The sequence below is a fragment of the Vitis vinifera genome, chromosome 18 (genome assembly GCF_030704535.1).
Source record: "Vitis vinifera cultivar Pinot Noir 40024 chromosome 18, ASM3070453v1".
In the NCBI taxonomy this organism is placed as follows: Eukaryota; Viridiplantae; Streptophyta; class Magnoliopsida; order Vitales; family Vitaceae; genus Vitis; species Vitis vinifera.
In genome coordinates this window covers 28,070,163-28,091,543 of record NC_081822.1, presented here as the reverse complement: position 1 = coordinate 28,091,543, position 21,381 = coordinate 28,070,163, and the positions used below count along the sequence as shown (strand labels likewise).

General features: G+C 36.8%; 2 protein-coding genes across 2 annotated transcripts in view; one reads left to right on the top strand and one right to left on the bottom strand.

Moving 5' to 3' along the window:
- LOC104882714 (uncharacterized) overlaps nt 1–21,381 on the bottom strand; it is a 92,562-nt gene that overhangs the window by 33,002 nt on the left and 38,179 nt on the right. The gene's annotated exons all lie outside the window — the stretch shown is intronic.
- LOC100249312 (disease resistance protein RPV1-like) lies at nt 13,092–20,604 on the top strand. The gene is made up of 5 exons (XM_059735045.1): nt 13,092–14,059; nt 14,282–14,843; nt 16,637–17,767; nt 17,900–18,211; nt 18,303–20,604. Exons 1-5 carry the CDS (start codon nt 13,548–13,550, stop codon nt 20,310–20,312), a joined length of 4,527 nt encoding a protein of 1,508 aa, XP_059591028.1. The 5' UTR covers nt 13,092–13,547; the 3' UTR covers nt 20,313–20,604.

Here is a 21,381-nt window from a genome sequence, read left to right as displayed (position 1 = left end):
AATTGTTGAAAATTTTTCAGGTACTCTTAGTTCGGGTGAGGAGTGATGGCTAGGCTGAGGAATGGTCATCATTAGGATTTGACTTAGGATTTTATGTTGGATTTTGTTTAACTATTAGTTATGTTCATTTGGATCTTTTGATATTTGGAAGTTATTTGGAAATTGAATTTTGAGGATTTTAGATTTTGTTCCGCTACTCTGAACAGGTATTTGGTAATTGGTAACATCCAGTTACAATATGATTGTTTGGGTCAGATTATACTTTAAGCCTTCGGGTTTGAGGTGTGAAATGACCGTCACGCCCTTGGAGTGGGTCTTGGGGCGTGACAGAGTGGTATCAGAACCAGGTTGTGATCTTGATGGGAACTTGTTTAGTGTACCTTTGGGAATAGATGAGTGACGTATTAGTTTAAGTTTCAACTTCATCTAGTCTGATTCCTTTTATTCCTTACAATTCTGATTTGTTTATTTGACTTCTTAGTGACTAATTTAGTTACACCTATTGCTTTATAGGACACCATGCCACCAAGGAGACCTGCATCTTCCCAAAACAGTCAGGCTAATGATGATGTACCTCCAGTTGAGGGTTTGCCTCCCGTGAGTGCAGAAGGGATCTATAGGTATCTTGGGACACTAGCTGGTTTAGTTGAACGCCAAGCTCGAGCTGTTGAGACTAATGTTCAGGGACAGTCTTCATCTTCTAGGGGTAGCTCTTTTGATGACTTCAAGAAATTGGGTCCTCCTTACTTTTCTGGTGCTACAGATCCCACAGAGGCAGAGGCTTGGATCCTTAAGATGGAGAAATTCTTTGGTGTCATAGATTGCTCTGAGGAGCAAAAAGCCTCTTATGCAGCTTTTATGTTAGATAAAGAGGCAAATCATTGGTGGCGTATGACTAGGAGACTTTTGGAGGATCAAGGACCCATAACATGGAGACAATTTAGGGAGGCTTTCTACAAGAAGTATTTCCCTGACAGTGTTAGGCGGCAGAAAGTGGGAGAGTTTATTCGTTTGGAACAGGGGGATATGACTGTGGCTCAGTATGAGGCCAAATTTACAGAGTTATCACGTTTTTCCCCACAATTGATTGCTACAGAGGAGGAAAAGGCATTAAAGTTTCAGGATGGATTGAAACCTTATTTGAAGAACAAGATATCTATTCTGAAGCTTGGTGTCTATTCAGAGGTTGTTGACAGAGCCCTTATAGCAGAGAAAGATAATGAGGAGCTTCATCAGTATAGAGAACAGCAAAGGAAGCGAAATAGGAGTGATGGTGCTCATGGTAATCAAGCACAGCGAAGGTCTACATCAGGAAGAAATCAGAATAAAGGGAAGGCAGCGCAGAATTTAGATGGGGCTTGTCCTACTTGTGGTAAGAAGCATGGGGGTAGGCCATGCTATAGAGAGACTGGAGCTTGCTTTGGTTGTGGGAAGCAAGGACATTTGATCAGAGATTGTCTAGAGAATAGGAAGTTCATCACTGGGAAGCCTAAGGAGGAAAATAAGGAGGATAAACAGAAACCCAAAGCCCAAGGACGGGTGTTTGCTATGACTCATCGAGATGCTCAGGCCACTTCTGATGTGGTGACAGGTACTCTCCGAATCCACACCTTATTTGCTAGAGTCTTGATTGATCCTGGATCAACACACTCTTTTGTTTCAGTATCTTTTGCTGGTTTGTTGGGTTTGCCTGTTGCTAGCATGGACTTTGATTTGATTGTTGCTACTCCTATGGGAGATTCTGTTGTGGCTAGTAGAATGCTTAGAAATTGTATTGTGATGATTGGTTATAGGGAAATGCCAGTTGATTTAGTACTCCTTGACCTTCAGGATTTTGATGTGATTTTGGGGATGGATTGGTTAGCTTCCTACCATGCCTCTGTTGATTGTTTTGAGAAAAGGGTGACGTTTAGTATTCCTGGTCAGCCTAAGTTTAGCTTTGAAGGGAAGCATGTGGACAGACCACTGCGTATGATCTCAGCCTTGCGAGCTAGTAGCTTGCTCAAGAAGGGTTGCCAAGGATTTTTGGCGAGTGTGATGAGTAATGAAAGTGATTTGAAGTTGGAAGACATACCCATAGTAAGAGAGTATCCTGATGTCTTTCCAGAGGATTTGTCTGGCTTGCCACCAGAGAGAGAGGTGGAGTTCACCATTGATCTGGTACCAGGAACAGGTCCTATGTCTAAGGCCCCATACAGGATGGCACCTGTGGAGCTTAAGGAGTTGAAAGTTCAGCTTCAAGAGTTATTAGACAAGGGTTTTATCAGGCCTAGTGTTTCACCTTGGGGAGCTCCTGTTCTATTTGTGAAAAAGAAGGATGGCTCAATGAGACTTTGCATTGACTATAGGGAGTTGAATAAGGTGACAGTGAGGAACAAGTATCCCCTTCCTCGGATTGATGATTTGTTTGATCAGTTACAAGGTGCTTGTGTGTTCTCTAAGATAGATCTTCGATCGGGTTATCACCAGTTGAGGGTTAGAGGGGAAGATGTACCCAAGACTGCTTTTCGAACTAGGTATGGGCACTATGAGTTTCTTGTTATGCCTTTTGGTTTGACTAATGCACCTGCTGCTTTTATGGACTTGATGAATAGGGTATTCAAACCCTATTTAGATCAGTTTGTGGTGGTTTTTATAGATGACATCTTGGTATACTCAAGAAGTAGAGAGGAGCATGAGAGCCATTTGAGTATTGTATTACAGACCCTCAGAGATAAGCAGTTGTATGCTAAATTGAAGAAGTGTGAGTTTTGGTTAGACCGAATTTCTTTCCTTGGGCATGTGGTAAGCAATGATGGCATCTCAGTTGACCCTGGCAAGGTAGATGCTGTAGCTAATTGGAGAAAACCTAGTACTGTGATTGAGATTCGAAGTTTCTTGGGACTTGCTAGTTACTATAGGCGGTTTATAGAAGGGTTCTCTAAGATTGCCCTACCTTTAACTAAGTTGACACAGAAGGGAGTTAAGTTTGAGTGGTCTGATGATTGTGAATGTAGCTTTCAAGAGTTGAAGAATAGATTAGTGTCAGCTCCTATTTTGACTATCCCTTCAGGTTCAGGAGGATTTGTGGTGTATAGTGATGCCTCTCATCAGGGTTTGGGTTGTGTTCTTATGCAGCATGGGAGAGTTGTAGCTTATGCTTCTAGACAGTTGAAGCCTTATGAAAGGAACTACCCTACTCATGATTTGGAGTTAGCTGCTGTGGTTTTTGCACTTAAGATCTGGAGACATTTTCTGTTTGGTGAAACTTGTGAGATATTCACAGATCATAAGAGTTTGAAGTATTTATTTTCCCAAAAGGAATTGAACATGAGACAGAGGAGGTGGATTGAACTACTTAAGGACTATGATTGTATTATTCAGTATCATCCTGGGAAGGCGAATGTTGTAGCTGATGCCTTGAGTAGGAAGTCAGTTGGTTCTCTAGCAGCTATTAGAGGTTGTCAAAGGCAGTTACTTGAAGAGTTGAGGAGTTTACAAGTCCACTTTCGAGTTATGGGCTTAGGAGCACTTGTAGCAAATTTCAGAGTACAACCAGACTTAGTTGGGAGAATTAAGACCCTACAAAAGAATGATTCCCAATTAGTGCAAGTTATGGAGGAAGTTAAGAGGGGCAGTAAACCTGATTTTGTTTTGTCAGATGATGAGATCTTGAGATTTGGGACTAGACTTTGTGTCCCAAATGATGAAGACTTAAGGAGGGAGCTTTTAGAGGAAGCTCATTGTTCCAAGTTTGCAATCCACCCAGGAGGGACAAAGATGTACAAAGATTTGAGGCAAAACTATTGGTGGTCAGGTATGAAGCGTGATATTGCACAATTTGTGGCTCAGTGTTTAGTGTGTCAACAGGTGAAGGCTGAACATCAGCGACCAGCAGGGTCTTTACAGCCACTTGCTATTCCTGAGTGGAAGTGGGAGCATATTACCATGGATTTTGTGATAGGATTGCCAAGAACCTTAGGGGGTAATAATGCTATTTGGGTGATTGTTGATCGGTTGACAAAGTCTGCTCACTTTTTGCCTATGAAAGTGAACTTTTCTTTAGATCGTTTAGCTTCTCTTTATGTGAAGGAGATTGTGAGAATGAATGGAGTACCAGTTTCTATAGTGTCTGACAGAGATCCTCGTTTCACTTCTAGATTCTGGCATAGTCTACAAAAAGCTTTGGGCACTAAGTTGAGTTTTAGTACTGCCTTCCATCCTCAAACTGATGGCCAATCAGAAAGGGTAATTCAGGTTTTGGAAGACTTGTTGAGAGCTTGTATTTTGGACCTGCAAGGTAATTGGGATGATCATTTACCTTTAGTAGAGTTTGCATATAACAATAGTTTTCAAGCTAGCATTGGGATGGCACCTTTTGAGGCATTGTATGGTAGGAAATGTCGATCTCCTATCTGTTGGAATGATGTTGGAGAAAGGAAACTTTTGGGACCTGAACTTGTGCAGTTGACTGTTGAAAAAGTTGCTTTGATTAAAGAAAGATTAAAAGCAGCTCAAAGTAGACATAAGAGTTATGCTGATCAGCGTAGGCGAGATTTGGAGTTTAAGGTGGGTGATCATGTGTTCTTGAAAGTTTCACCTATGAAGTCTGTGATGAGATTTGGGAGAAAAGGAAAACTTAGTCCTCGTTTTGTGGGTCCGTTTGAAATATTAGAAAGAGTAGGCACTGTGGCATATAAAGTAGCCTTGCCCCCAAGCCTGTCTAAGGTTCATAATGTTTTCCATGTTTCAACCTTGAGGAAGTATATTTATGATCCTTCTCATGTTGTGGAGTTGGAGCCTATTCAAATTTTTGAGGACTTGACCTATGAAGAGGTACCCATTCAAATTGTGGATGTGATGGATAAGGTACTACGACATGCTGTTGTCAAGTTGGTAAAGGTCCAGTGGAACAATCATAGTATCCGAGAGGCCACTTGGGAGTTAGAAGAAGAGATGAGAGAAAAACATCCTCAATTATTCCAAGACTCAGGTATGTCAAGTTTAGAGGACTAAACTTTTGTTAAGGAGGGGAGAATGTAACACCCGGGCTTTTTCTTTTAAGGGTAATTTAGGAAATTGTTATTACTAATTAAATTAATTAATTAATTAATTTAATAAAGTGGAAGAGGGGTAAAAGTGTAATTTTACGAATAAATACCCTAGGTATAAATTAGAAATTTTATTCTTTCCCTTCTTTTCTGAATAGAGTTCCTGTTCGCAGAATTCCAGAGAACGTAAGGTTGGAGTCAGATTTCAGGGTTGAAGAACAGATCTCTATAGGTAAGATTCTAACCTCTAGTTTAATATTTTAGATTCATTGATCTATTTCAAATACATTAGATATATTTTTTGGAAAACCCCAAATCTAGATTAGGGTTAGATTATTTTTTTTTAATTCGTTTTAATATCAAATAGTGAAAATTTAATATTTTGATTTTAGTATTGGAATTTGGGAGATCTTAAGTTTTATTAAAAAAAAAAAAAAAATTTCCTTGGAATATTTCGATTTTAGGTTAGGGTTATTAAAAAAAAAAAAAAAAAAAAGAAGAAGAAGGCGTGAGCACTGAAGGAAGGAAGGAAAAAAAATAATAATAATAATGGGGGCGTACGCGTACTGGGCTACTGGAAGCATAAAAAATAAAAAAATAAAAAAACTCCAGGTGGGGCGTGGCAGTGCTATGGAGGCTTTTGTATGTGTATATATATATATATATATATATATATATATATATAGATATAATGAACCATTAGGCAACAAAAAAAAAAAAAAAAAAAAAACAAACAAAAACTTGCTTTTTGGTGTGTACCCGAGATGAGGAATGGTTGGGTGGCTTTTGAATTGATTAATTAAAATAACAATATTTAGTTTTAGATTTATAATTAAGATAATAGTAATAATAGATTTAGCAAAATATATATATATATATATATAGAGTTTTATAATAAAATAAAATTGTAATTTAATTAAATTAGTAGTGTGTTATTAGAAATAAATTGGGAATTTATTAGTTTTATTTAAATAAGGAATAGATTAGTTAAATTATAAATAAATAGTAATAATTGTTTCTCTTATGTTATATTAGGTGAAGAGTAGATTATATTTTTTTCAGAATTATTCTTCTCCCAAGCTTTCAAGGACTTCTTTTGAGGTAAGGGAAGTTAATGCAATATTTATAAAATTAAATTATTTTATATGTTATTTTGAATTGTGGAAAAGAAAAATGATATTTTGTTACCATGCATGGATCAAATTGTTTTGCACTAAATAATATGTTTGAATATTTTGTTTTACTTATGACACAAAATGTGGAGATATTATGTTGTGTAAGTTTGAATACTTGAACAAAAACATCACTCTGGTCTATTTGGCCCTTATCAACGGGATATAATAGTTGACTATTCGGCCCTGTCAACGGGATATAATAGTTAACCTTTACATTTCATGGTGGGAATGTAATTGATTTGGACCCCAGCCTCTAGGGGTTTGGTTAGAGGTTACTAGTACTAGTAGTGTTTGGTTCCGTCCACCAGGAACAATCTGAGGCTAGCCACCCATTTGAAAAGTCCCACCTAACTGGGCATTTGATATTTGATAACCAGAGTAATGAAAAATTGAATGGATTTGATTGAGTCTGATGTGAAAGTGTTTGAATTTGATATGAAATTGGTTGGTTGAATTTTGAATATATTGGTATTTTTGGAACTCTGATATTTGATGAAAAAAAAAAAATGATATCTCCTATTTGAAATGAAAATATTTGATCCATGAATTGCATTAATATTCCTTATTGGGCTGTGAGCTCATTCCCAATTGTTGAAAATTTTTCAGGTACTCTTAGTTCGGGTGAGGAGTGATGGCTAGGTTGAGGAATGGTCATCATTAGGATTTGACTTAGGATTTTATGTTGGATTTTGTTTAACTATTAGTTATGTTCATTTGGATCTTTTGATATTTGGAAGTTATTTGGAAATTGAATTTTGAGGATTTTAGATTTTGTTCCGCTACTCTGAACAGGTATTTGGTAATTGGTAACATCCAGTTACAATATGATTGTTTGGGTCAGATTATACTTTAAGCCTTCGGGTTTGAGGTGTGAAATGACCGTCACGCCCTTGGAGTGGGTCTTGGGGCGTGACAGCTCCATGATGAGATGATAAGAGTTCATGTTCTTCTGATGCTCTTGGGCAATAATAGTATGCTGGTGTGCCATTCAGTTCAGTTCCCTTAGAAGAACAGCAGCAGCACCCTCCCATTTCCTTGCAATGATCTCTGTTATCCATCAGAAACTATCAGCGCTGGGTGTATTGTTGGAGACAGTCTGAATAGCTACTCCTTCTTGTCAGGGTTCCAAAGACAGCTTGAGCATCCGTAGGACTCGAAACTGATTGCGAACTTGTTGCTACTATCAAGCCATTATTCCACTTGCTTAGATCCCACTTGAATGTGGGATAGATTCAGCCACTGGATATAGAGGAATAAGTAATCTCCCACTAGCTAAAGAATATTCTACACCAAAAAAATCAATGCTTCGACATGCCATGGAGTTTTGCAGGAGCATTGGCGAGATTTGGAGAATAGAAAAAATCAAGCCAGCACCCACAGAGAAAGGGCAGTGGTTTCGCAGACCCCGTTGTAGTTTCTATGATTTTCTTAATGAGAACACTTATGGGCTCGCGAAGTGGGTCAAACCACCTGCTCACACACACCAATTCTCAGTATTTGAGAGCGAGTGGGTCTTTCCATTGAATTGATTCATGAGCAAAGTGTTAGAGATTCCAGTTCACGGGCAGCAGTGAAAAGATGGTTCCACCAGGAGTTTCATAGTCTCGACGGCTCTTCATTCCAACAAGCCTATTTTCGATTATGTCAATACACCTAATTCCATGTCTTCCACCAATTTCGTTCAGCTCAGATAGAAGAGATGATAGAGGGAGCTCCTTCCCACTGACCACCAGCCTTCTTCATGACGCTTATCTTTATAACCTGAGCTATATTCTGGGAAGCAGGATGAAAGAGTGAAGCAGCAAACCGTCCTTGTGCGCAACCAAGCCCAGTTGACCATCGCTTTTGGAGTTGATGAACACTATCACTGGACATTCGGATACATGAGAAACAGCCTTAGCCTCTGATCCTGGAACAAGAATATAATCAGGGATATGGAAATCCTTCGGGTCGAACTCTGGATTAACATATGCCACTTCTAGAGACCGATTTCTGAGGAGAACACAACGTAGAACTTTTGAATCAGGATCTTGCCCAATAAAATTATTGATCTTATCCACAGTCCAATCAAATAATCTGGAATAAACAATTTTAGCCAGAGCATCTCTAATGATAGAAATACTGTATGCCAGAGGGGAAATGATTCCTTTGTGTCATCACCAGATTTCCATCTAAACTAGCTGAGTTCCAGATGAACCCTGAAGAAACTTTTTCCATCTTTTTAGGTTCTGAATCTGGAATAACTATAGTAGTCTTCAGAGCTTCACTCTTTTACCTCCTCATATGCCAGCCAGAAAGCTTAATCACCCTAACAGGACAGAAGTGCCAAAAATACCTCAATGTATATTACTTCAAATAGTTAACATTTGTTTTAAGCAAAATCAGAGTAAGAAACCGAAAGAGACTTGCATTTGGACAGAGCTGGTGATTGTAGCAAAAGAACCCTAGTGACGGATACTATGCATACCAAACCACATATCAGAAGGGCTTATATTCTTGTGTTGGCTGCTCACAAACCCGCAAAAGGCCATTAAACTAAATATCTGGCATACTTATTGGTATTTCTCCCAGTGACATATATATTGAATCATCATTACCACTAAGCATTCCCTCTCCATCATGAAGGTTCATCTCATGGTCCATAGAATTAATATCTGTAGATACTGAAGAACAATTTGAGATATCATTTCCAAGCAACTCTGAGATCATAGGACCATAATCATCCTGCGCATCAGGCACATCACTGGTATTCTGTGCATGGTTGGGAAAGGTCTCCAGCTCCATGGATACGCTTTCCGTCTCTCTCTGAATTAGATGAGGCATCGTATTCTGGTCCAGAGTCATTTTCCAAATCAATTACTTCAACCTCCTTGCCATCAGCAAAACGCCCACCACATTCACCTGACAAATTGCAGCAATTACTGATTGACGAATCAGTATCAACTGGTGTTGCTTCTTTGCTGCCATGACAGACAACATTCAGGACTAAATAGGGCAGCAGATATATTGCTTTTTGTATATCATGGCGCATTATACCTCGACAGGAATTGAAAATACCATCACGAGAACTAGTTGCAAGCACAGTCAGTTTTCTGATCCAAAAGAATATCCATCAGGGTCAATTACTCCTAGTGCTCCAAGGCGATCAACACATATCAACTTAAGCCACTGACCCACTATGGTCCTTGATTCTTCTGCACATCCTCTAAGTATGGATGGAATCAAAGAGCTCAGGACATCCATATGTGAACCTGCTTCCCTAGTAATCAAAACTGTGATGTCATCCCTTCTTAAGTTTTAGAAGCTTACTTAGCTCTCATGCCACCATATACCTCACATTTAAGTTCTCATGATCTAAACCATCCACAATATCAAGCAATTGATCTTTCAAATTCATTGACTCACGAGCATCTTGTATAAACTTCATTCACATTCATTAAAAGCAGGAATGCAGGGCAATGGATGAAACTCACGGAAATGCTGCTTTAGGACAACCTTATTTTCAAACACGAGTTTTTCTAGAATTTCCACTATTTTATTCAAATGAATGGAGAGATTTTCTTTCTCTCTCTCTCAGAAGGGACAAGAGCAGCAAAAACTTGAGAAATTACATGTTTAGTGCTAGGTGACGATACTTTTGCCAACTGCCCAATGAAAAAGTGCAAAACAGAGAGACCTTCAGATTGAAGTGATTCTTTATCAATCGCATGCATGAGAAGAGCCATAAATTTTATATTCTGATGCCTCACCTTCTAGAAATAACCCATTCAAAACAGAATCTTCAAGGAGGAAACTAATCTGCATGCTGAATGCTTCTCTTATAGTCTTCTGCAATGAAAACAACTCGTCCAAGATATTCCAGATAAACTCGATAAACAATCCCAGAAACAAGGGGAACAACAAGCATGTTACGGAAAGCAGTAAATCTCCAATTAAGAAAAGCAAATCTCTCTTTCGTTGTACGAGCAAGACTGACTCTTCGTGTTGAAACCCTCCTCTTTTCCCTCAACCAGATACTCAGCAGTGCCGTTCCTGTTGGAATTAGAGAGCGAATGGTGTTTTGGAGAAAGCTGGACTCGAGTGACTAGAATCCACTGAACCTTGAAAGAAGATAATCTCAATGAAGACGATCTGACAAACTCCGACGCCGGAAAACCAATATTACAAGAACATGAGAGGGAATGAAGGAGTCGTCTTTGGTTCTGATTCTCTCACTTTACTCCACTATGATGCTTCAATTTCAGAATCAATTTCTAGCTGGTATAAAGGACAATTTCTGAATTGATTTCCGTTGGATGAAACACAGGGTCCTCTCTATCTTTTTCCTCTCCAAATTTCCACTCATATAAAACGTTTATAGACAACCACCAGGGAACTAGGAGGAATGATTCAAAACATGTATAGTGGAAAATCGAGGAAACAGGGAGAGAATAAACAGGAATAATAAAAGGAAAATCAGATAGAGCCACGTTTCATGATTTTTTTAATGGGCTCAGGCTTGTGGGGCAGATCATAAACAGGTTTGAGACAAACAAATAAGCAATCAATATCAACAAAACAATTTGTGGCCTTTTTGCGTCCACACCAATCAACAGTATGCTAAATATTCAGAAACGAACACATGGAGAAATCGAACATGAGAAAGAATCCCGAGTATAACCAGGAACGCACCTGGAAGAACCTTGGCTGCAATCACTCCTTTTCGGTTTCTCTGTGCTTTTCCTCCAGAAAATCCTCCAATGCGTGCTGCTCCAAAAAGAATCTCTTCCTCTTTCATCTGTTCTCACATATATATATCACCCCCCAAAAATCCTAAATTTGTCTCAAAAAAGGAAAATTCTCCTATTTCCTCTCTTCTTTTCTCCTTTTCCTTTTTCAAATCTTCCAATTCAAAAGCAATCTTCCCCATTTTGAATTCCCCTCCAAAAACCTTCCGAGGAGAGTCTCACCTTCCTTAAACTCCAATGGTAAGTTTCCTTGCAAAACATGAAATTTTTGAAGTTAAATAATTGAACGAATAGATAAGTAAATAAATAAATAAAAATAAATAATAAATAAATAAATAAGTTAAGGAAAATAATAATATAAAGAGGAAGATAACTAATAAAAGTGAATGATAATCATAAAACTAAAACTAAACAAATAAATACAAAAATGGGCCCCACAAGCCATGCAACCACACAAGTCATATAAGTCACGCTAAAAACGTCCGAATGGGCCAAGTGTGTCTAAACGGGCCTAAGATGAGACTAAGTGGGCCTAGGGTAGTGCCTAATGGGCCAAGTATATCTAAAAGCTATCCTAAAAAAAAAAAAAAAAAAAAAAAAGCCTAAGTCTAAGTTAGGGCTGCCAAGGGTCACAATAAGGGGTCGGATAAATTTCTCAACCAAAGTCTCCGAGGTGACTTAGAAAAAGGTAAATTGTACGAGTAGTAATGGGCCACCAAAGAACTACTATGGAACACTGAAAACAAAATTTAAAGACATGTGCTAAAGGGACAAAATTGAGGGTCTACATCTATATTCTAATTTATCAATGAATACTTTAACGAATGTATTTCAAAAATATTTTTTTACATAATTTTTGTGGGAATTTGATAAACCAACTTAATAACTTAATTTAAATCATTAAGTAAAATTAAGTATGTTTGGTAGAATACCTTAATGATATGACTTAAAAGACATCTTCATTTTACCTTTTTACCCTAATTTGTTTTAGTTACCTCTACGCTTTTTTTTTGTTACTCCATGTCTTTCATTGTTACTAGACCTCCTTTACCCTACTTATAATTTATAAAGATAATTATGTCAATTTGATGATTTAGAAAGAAATATATATATATATATATATATATAATTTTATCAAACAACCTTAGTACTTAAAGTAAGAATTCAGTAACAAGTTTTAAGTCAACAACTTAAGTATAATTTAATTTAAAAAATCAATTTTAAGTCATTAAGTAATAAATATTAAGTTTTATCAAACACCCACTTAGAGTTATAATTTAATAACATTAAATAAATTACATTTATTCTCTTGCTAAAATTTTATTAATGTTTAAAAGTAGTAGAATAATTACTAACCGACTTATAGCAATGATCCCCACAAATAATATTTAATGAAAAAGACTCTTTTGCCACAAAATATTGTTTTTTAACCACAATAATTTTCAATGAAAAAAATTCTTTTACCACAAATTAAATATTTATGGTAAAAACATATAGTCGTGGTAATGGAAAGAGCTAGTCATAAGTATTGAGTTATTTGAGCATAAACACTACTTTATTTTAACTTTTGGACTTTTATGGTGCCTCCTTTTAGAAATCAATCAATTAATTTCCTTTTAAGAAATTGCTTGCCATCATTCTAGTGCGGCCATCATTGTTTTCTATAGATCCCATGAGTCTTTAAATATTCGGAGAAAAGACTTGAATGTTTCTTAGGTCAATGGATTAACGAAATTTCGTCCTCCATTCTCGCCTATCCAGATTAAATCAATAATAATGTAAATTAAATTAATGCCATATAAATTGAAATTATAAAACAAAACCCAAGACAAGAAAATGTACTTTGAAGAGAAAATAAAATTTAAATTTCATAAAATCGCAACAAGTCATATCACCAATCAATGTTTTAAATTAATCTTTTTAATAACCACCTAAATTGAACACTTATTTCAAATTTAATTTCACTTAGATCCTTGAGGTCTGATGTAAATGGATTTGATCAATATTGGTTTCAAATACATTATTTCATTTGTTTTTTCAAACAAATTTAGGCAAAAAGATCTTAAATAAATATATTTAATTATTTTCTAAAAAAAAAAAATTACACTCAACGTTTTCAAAAATAAAAAATTAAACCTTTATTTCATTATATGAAAAAAAAAAACAAGACAAATTAAATTAATTACGTGGGATTTCATGGATTTCTTTCTTCCCCGGAGACGATGGATATGTGGTATGAAAACCTGTATGCTAAAGCCAGTTTGGTCAGAGCCAGGTGTCATGTATGCTAAAGCCAGCATCACATGTAGGTGGATGGATGGTAGCTGGAATCAAACTTCCTTCTTGCACTTAAAATAAAATAATAATTAAAAATATTGAAATCCATTTTTATATTTGATACGTACATGGACAATAATTTGTAAACAATAGAGAAGATTTGGGATCCAGTGGAGACCTTCACAAGAATTTTAGCACACTGCATCCCCACCTTCCAAGGCAGACCTCATCGCTGTCTATCTACCCACCTGTGTTTTCCTGCAATTTCTTTCCGCTTTTATGAAGAGATGGCCTGCGATTTAAGCTAAGTTGAGTGAGGTCTCATAGTAAAAGAGTGGATGGCTTTTGCAAACCCTCGAAGTCAAAGAGCGTCTTCTTCTTCTACTTCAACTCGTGGATGGAATTGCGATGTTTTCTTAAGCTTTAGGGGTGAAGACACCCGCCATACTTTTACAGATCATCTCTACAGAGCTTTGAATCGGAAAGGGATTCGTACCTTTAGGGATACCGAAGAGCTACGAAGAGGAGAAGAGATTGCACCAGAACTTCTAAAAGCTATTGAAGAGTCAAGGATTTGTCTCATAATTCTGTCGGAAAACTATGCCCGTTCTAGGTGGTGTTTGGAAGAACTGGCGAAGATCATGGATTGCAGGAAGCAAATGGGAAAATTAGTTTTTCCTATTTTCTACCACGTGGACCCATACTCTGAGGAACTAGATACGGGTAATCATAAAGGTGCATTTTTCTATGATGACAGGAATGGAGATGAGGAGGGAAGGAGGAAGATAGAGAGATGGAGGGAAGCGTTGAAGACGGTGGCGAATGTTATGGGATGGTATTTACGTGATGGGTAAATATACCTTTTTTTTTCTTTGCAAGTATCCATGATTTTCTGTGCCTGATGCTATTTTCCAAATTTAGGGATTGCAAAAGCTGTATGCTCGATGTGGCATAATGAAAACACTTGAATATGTTTTCTAAATCAAGCTAAAAGCATAATCCAGTGTACTTCATGTTTGGTGGCGTTTGAAACTGTTGACTCACCACATGTGTCACGCTTTACCTCTTACAGGTCAGAGACACGTGTTATTGAGGAGATTACTTCCACTATTTGGAAGTGTTTAAATCGGGAACTCTTACATGTTGAGAAGAACCTTGTTGGGATGGATCGTGGAAGGGCGTCTTCTTCTTCTACTTCTATTGGCCCATGGGATTATGAAGTTTTCTTGAGCTTTAGGGGTCAAGATACTAGCCACAGTTTCACGGATCATCTCTATGCAGCTTTGTATCAGAACGGAATTCGTACCTTTAGACTGGATGATCACAAGGGAGAAGAGATTGAATCATGTACTTTTAAAGCTATTGAGAAGGCAAGATGCATCCTCGTAATTCTCTCGGAACACTATGCCCATTCCCGTGGGTGTTTGAGGGAATTGGTGAAGTTCATTGAGTGCAAGAACCAAAATGGAAAATTAGTTATTCCGATTTTCTACCACGTGGAACCATCCGATGTGCGGAAACAGAAGGGGACTTATGGAAAAGCATTCCAAGATCATGAAGTAAAAGGTTTTGCCCACGAGACACAGAGGTGGAGAGCAGCTTTGACGGAAGTGGCCAATCTTTCTGGGTGGCATGTACAGAATTGGTAAATATAGCTTGTTTCATACGATCTTTTGCAAGTATCCTTTATTTTTTTTATTCATGATGATAAAACAAAAATCTATTAAAGCTATATTTGCACGTGACTTGTGCCCCCTCTTGAATGGGAATGCTAATGTTCAAGCTAAGTTCATATCCGCTTTATTATTCATTATTCAATCCAAATTATGGTCGGGCATGTGACTATTGGAAATGTAAGGGACAAATATGATGTTTTTCTCATCAGAGAACCAATTTGGAGCTTTTCCTTTTTTTTTTCTCCTGTGTTTCAAAATATATGTTGCATATAAAAGGTCTTAAGACTTGAAGTCATGCAGATGGGACTCAAGATGGAAGGCAAAAGTTGCTTCGTTAGACTTTAAAATTTGATAATTTAAAGTGTCATCTATCCTTTTGTTTTCTTCAAAACAAAGTCTTTCATACTTTATATCTCTATCTTTGAAATGCCAAAAAGGAACCCCTGTTTTAATTTATTCACGCAGAAAGGGAAAATATGTAGATTTTGATAAGGTATCTCGTTTACATATGACTTTTTTGGTGGTTCCTCTTTTTCATTTTTTTATGAAGACAGAGAAATTATTTCGGTTGCGTATGAAAATGATGATGTTTTATTTTGAATTGCATGTGTGATTAAGTAAGATATGTTGCTTTTATCATAAGCATGTAGATTTTGATAAGGTATCTCGTTTACATATGACTTTTTTGGTCGTTCCTCATTTTCATTTTTTTATGACGACAGAGAAATTATTTTGGTTGCGTATGAAAATGATGATTTTTTATTTTGAATTGCATGTGTGATTAAGTAAGATCTATTGCTTTTATCATAAGCATGTAGATTTTGATAAGGTATCTCGTTTACATATGACTTTTTTGGTGGTTCCTCTTTTTTATTTTTTTATGAAGACAGAGAAATTATTTTGGTTGCATCTGAAAATGATGATGTTTTATTTTGGATTGCATGTTTGATTAAGTAAGATGTGTTGCTTTTATCATAAGCAGGATTTCATTGTAATCAATTTTATGAGTGGGAATCATTTGATTTTTGGTAAAGAGAAAAATCATCTCTTTCTTCTTCAGCATTTATTTCATTCTTAAGATCTTATACACAATATAAGTAAATATTTAACAATGACATATATTTAGTCTTCAAAATTATCTCATTTTAAAGATATAACAATGTTATATCTTCTATTAAAATTCAATTGATTTCATATTTGTTTGCATTTTTTTTTATAGTGTTAATATGTTGGTACACCCAAACAACTATTCTTGGTTATTTTTAATGTTTTCTGATACATACAAATACCATCTTAGGACAGAACTGGTGAAAAAAGAAGCTTATGAAATTAAGTGAGTAAAGTTTCCAATAAAGGGTGACATAATCTAAGAAGGGAGGTGAGTGCTCTTCTAGTATGGATGGAGGTTAGCAAAGATGACTAAAGGACTACATTTAGAAGGCCTCTTTTCTTAGGTTGTTCTAATGGTGCTTTAAAAAATGGCAAAATATTATCCAAGTGTAATATCTCTAATTGTCTAAGGATTGCCGATCTTGCATGTCAGCTAAATAGGTTTCATGCTTTTACCTTATTGATCTTTGTTGTAATATATACTCAACATAATGAAAACACTTAAATTTGAGATAATTAATTCATCCTTACTCCCTAATACATTCAATTTGTCCATAATTCAAGTTTATAAATGAAACTAAGTATAATCAAGTTTAGTTCATGTTTTTTGTTGTTTGTTACTCTATTGACTCATCCATGTATGTGCCCTTGCTGGTGGTAGGTCTGAGGCAGATGCTATTGAGGATATTACTTGCGCTATTTTACAGAGATTGAGTCAAAAACTCTTATATGTTGAGAAGGACCTCATTGGGATGGATTCTTATTTTGTTGAAATGATTTTGCAATTGATAAACCCATTATCAAATGATGTTCGCATGGTTGGAATTTATGGACTTGGAGGAATTGGTAAGACAACCATTGCGAAAGTTTCATTCAACCATATTGCCTCTGATTTCATGATTACTAGCTTTATTGCTAATGTTAGAGAGTGTTCCAAAAGTAAGGGTCTACTTCATTTACAAAAACAACTCCTTCGTGATTGCTCAATGAGAAGGGTTGAATCACTAAGCAATGTTGATGAAGGAATCACTATGATAAAAGCTAGGCTATGCTTTAAAAAGGTTCTCCTTGTTCTTGATGATGTTGACAATTTGAGCCAACTGGAAGCTTTAGCTGGTGATCATAATTGGTTCGGTCCAGGAAGTATAATTATTATAACAACTAGAGAGAAGCATTTGTTGGGGCATGAAATGGATGCATTATATGAAGCTAAGAAATTGGGTCACAAGGAAGCTGTTGAACTCTTTAGTTGGCATGCATTTAATCAGAACCATCCCAAAGAATATTATGAAACACTTTCAAACTCTGTGGTACGATATGTTGATGGTCTTCCATTAGGTCTTAAAGTTCTAGGTCGTTTCCTATGTGGCAAGACCGTAGGTGAATGGGAAAGTGAATTGCATAAACTAAAACAAGAACCTAACCAAGAAATTCAAAGTGTGCTCAAAAGAAGTTATGATGAATTAGATCACACACAAAAGCAGTTATTCTTAGATGTTGCTTGCTTCTTTAATGGAGAGGATAAGGATTTTGTCACAAGAATCCTAGATGCTTGCAACTTCTATGCGAAGGGTGGAATAAGAGTCCTCACTGATAAGTGCCTCGTAACAATTTTAGACAACAAGATATGGATGCATGATTTGTTACAACAAATGGGGCGAGACATTGTTCGACAAGAATCTCCAGAAGATCCTGGAAAATGGAGTAGATTATGCTACCCTGGGGTTATAAGTCGTGTATTGACAAGAAAAATGGTAAGAGAAAAATTCAAATGAACCTTCTTTCACACTTGAATGATATTTGGAATACATAAGCTTTGATAATATCATTTTTGTTTAAGTTACAAATCTTACTTTACTTTTCTGTATTTTGCTCTTCACCTGTAGTCTACTCTTCTTTGTTAGGGAACAGAGGCAATTAAAGGCATGCTCTTCAACGTGTCTATACCTAAGCAGATACACATTACTACTAAATCCTTTGCGATGATGAAGAATCTTAGGTTGCTCAAAATCTATTCTCACCTTAAATCTACTTCTGCAAGGGAGGATAATAGTGTAAAGCTGTCCAAAGACTTTGAATTCCCTTCTTGTGAGCTAAGATACCTCTACTGGCAAGGATATCCTTTGGAATCTTTGCCATCAAGTTTTGATGCGGAAGACCTTGTAGAACTTGACATGCGTTATAGCAACTTAAAACAACTTTGGGAAAATGACATGGTATGATGAGTGATTTTTATTTTTATTTTTATTTTCATGTTTCTTCTTTAGTTAATCTCTCAAGTCCATGAAAGCTTATATACTGAAGTAATTATTATTATTATTATTACTTTTTCTGTTACAGCTCCTTGAAAAGTTAAATACTATCAGACTTAGTTGCTCTCAACACCTCATTGAAATTCCAGACATCTCAATTAGTGCACCCAATCTGGAGACACTAATTCTTGATGGTTGTTCAAGTTTGCTTGAGGTCCACACATCTATTGGAAAGCTAAGCAAGCTTATTTTATTGAGTCTGAAAAACTGCAAAAAGCTTAGCAGTTTTCCGAGCATCATCAACATGGAAGCACTCAAAATTCTTAATTTGTCTGGCTGCTCAGGGCTCAAGAAGTTTCCAGATATTCAAGGTAACATGGAACATTTATTGGAGCTTTATTTGGCTTCAACTGCTATCGAGGAACTTCCCTTATCATTTGGGCATCTCACTGGACTTGTTATATTGGATCTGAAAAGGTGCAAAAATCTTAAGAGTCTTCCAGCAAGTATTTGTAAGTTGGAATCCCTTGAATATCTCTTTCTCTCTGGCTGTTCAAAACTAGAGAATTTTCCAGAAATGATGGAGGATATGGAAAATTTGAAAGAGCTTCTGTTAGATGGAACATCTATAGAAGGGCTACCCTTGTCAATTGACCGTCTAAAAGGCCTTGTTTTATTGAATCTGAGGAATTGCAAAAACCTTGTGAGTCTTCCAAAAGGTATGTGTAAATTGACATCTCTTGAAACACTCATTGTCTCTGGTTGTTCACTATTAAACAATTTGCCAAGGAACCTTGGGAGCCTGCAACGTCTAGTGCAGCTCCATGCAGAAGGAACCGCTATAACACAACCGCCTGACTCAATTGTTCTTTTGAGAAATCTCGAAGTGTTGGTCTATCCTGGACGTAAAATATTAACACCGACCTCATTGGGGTCACTCTTTTCCTTCTGGTTATTGCATAGAAACAGTTCAAATGGGATTGGTTTACACTTGCCTTCTGGTTTTCCCATTTTCAGGTCTTTCACAAATTTAGACCTAAGTGACTGCAAACTAATAGAAGGAGCAATCCCCAATGATATCTGCTCCTTAATCTCATTGAAGAAATTAGCTTTAAGCAAAAACAATTTTCTAAGCATACCTGCTGGCATCAGTGAGCTTACAAACCTAAAAGACCTTCTGATAGGGCAGTGCCAGAGTCTCATAGAAATTCCAGAGCTTCCACCAAGTATCCGAGACATAGATGCACACAATTGCACGGCCCTTTTACCAGGCTCATCAAGTGTAAGCACATTGCAAGGGCTACAGTTCCTATTCTATAATTGCTCCAAATTATTTGAGGACCAATCCAGTGATGATAAGAGGAATGTACTACAGAGATTTCCACATAATGATGCGTCTTCCTCTGCTTCTGTTTCCTCTTTGACTACTTCACCTGTTGTAATGCAGAAATTGCTTGAAAATATTGCATTTAGTATAGTTTTTCCTGGAAGTGAAATTCCTGAGTGGATCTGGCATCAGCATGTGGGATCTTCTATCAAAATAGAGCTGCCTACAGATTGGTACAATGATTTGTTGGGATTTTCTCTCTGCTCTGTTCTTGAACACCTCCCTGAGAGAATTATATGTCGATTGAATTCTGATGTTTTTGATTATGGAGACTTGAAAGACTTCGGTCATGATTTCCATGGGAAAGGCAACAATGTTGGCCCAGAACATGTCTGGCTGGGTTATCAACCATGTTCCCAGTTGAGGTTGTTTGAATTCAATGACCCCAATGACTGGAATCTCATTGAGATTTCTTTTGAGGCAGCCCACAGATTCAGCTCAAGTGCATCCAATGTGGTGAAGAAGTGTGGGGTATGTCTAATATATGCAGAAGATCTTGAAGGAATCCATCCACAAAATAAAATACAGCTGAAAAGCAGGGGATATAATGTAGTCGAGAGAAGCAGTGACAGTGCAGGACTCAATGGAAGTGGAATGGGCCCTAGTTCTAGTGGCAGTGGTCTCAGACCCGCCAACAATCCCAAACTCAGGCGCAAGCCCAAACGTCCTCAAGAATGACTACCATCATCCAAGCTCTTTATCTCAATAAAATTCTCTCTTCTGTTGATTTGGTCATGCATGCTCAAAGTCAGTAATGATTTTGTTTGTCAATGATTCTTACTAACTCCTCCAATCATGTCTGTATATGATCTCTCTGTCGACTTTATGGTGAGTCTTCATCTTTTCTCTTCTGGAGTTATATTAATTGAAGCAAGGTGAAATTCTTAAAGGAGTTCTTCTTTCTGGTTTTCTTCGATATTTTAGGCAGACATTTTTGTTTGAATCTGAGCTTCGATTTTTCTAGAATTTATTATTAAACCTATGTAAGTTTCTGACAGTTTGTATTTTATTTAGCAGTGGGTGGCACATATAAGGAGCTTGATTAAGAAAATCAAGCAAAGTTGGTGTTGGGTGATGAAATGGAAGATGTCAGCTGTTATTTATGAACCTAGTTAGTTTTTTTTAGTGATAAATTCACTGTTTTGACAAAGGTGCTGGAATGGTTTACTGGATCCTGTTTGCAATTCTGAGTTCAGAATCCATATATCATTAGACTGAATAATTGTTACAGATTTTGGAAGTGCTTGAATAAGTATTCTTGAGTGGTTTCTGAACCATTGAAGTTTGGCATTTATTGTATCTTTAGTGAAGATTAGCATCATTACCTCAACTAGGAAATGCTAGTAAACTATAATTCAAAGACATAATATATATATATATATATATATATTAGAGAACAACCTCACATATAATGGTAGTTGAATACAATATTCTTGCCAAGTGCCTGTCGGCCAAACAAAAATGTGACAGCAGTAAGAGCCAGGAAAGGGCTACCAGTATGCCGGCCACACAAATGCAAAACCAATGTATAATGGCAAAGGTGTTTCCAACTTTGCTTACTTAATTTGGAAAAAGCAAAGAAAGAGGGCACTTTCGTTCCTAGTGGTCCGTCCTTCCATCAGTATTAAAAAAGTATGGAAATAAAAATCCCTTAGGAAGATGACATGAAGCCTACCAGCTCCCCACTTTCTAGCCCAGGGTTTAACCTTAATTATTGCTCTAGAGGACTTTGTCATGGACTTTCTTG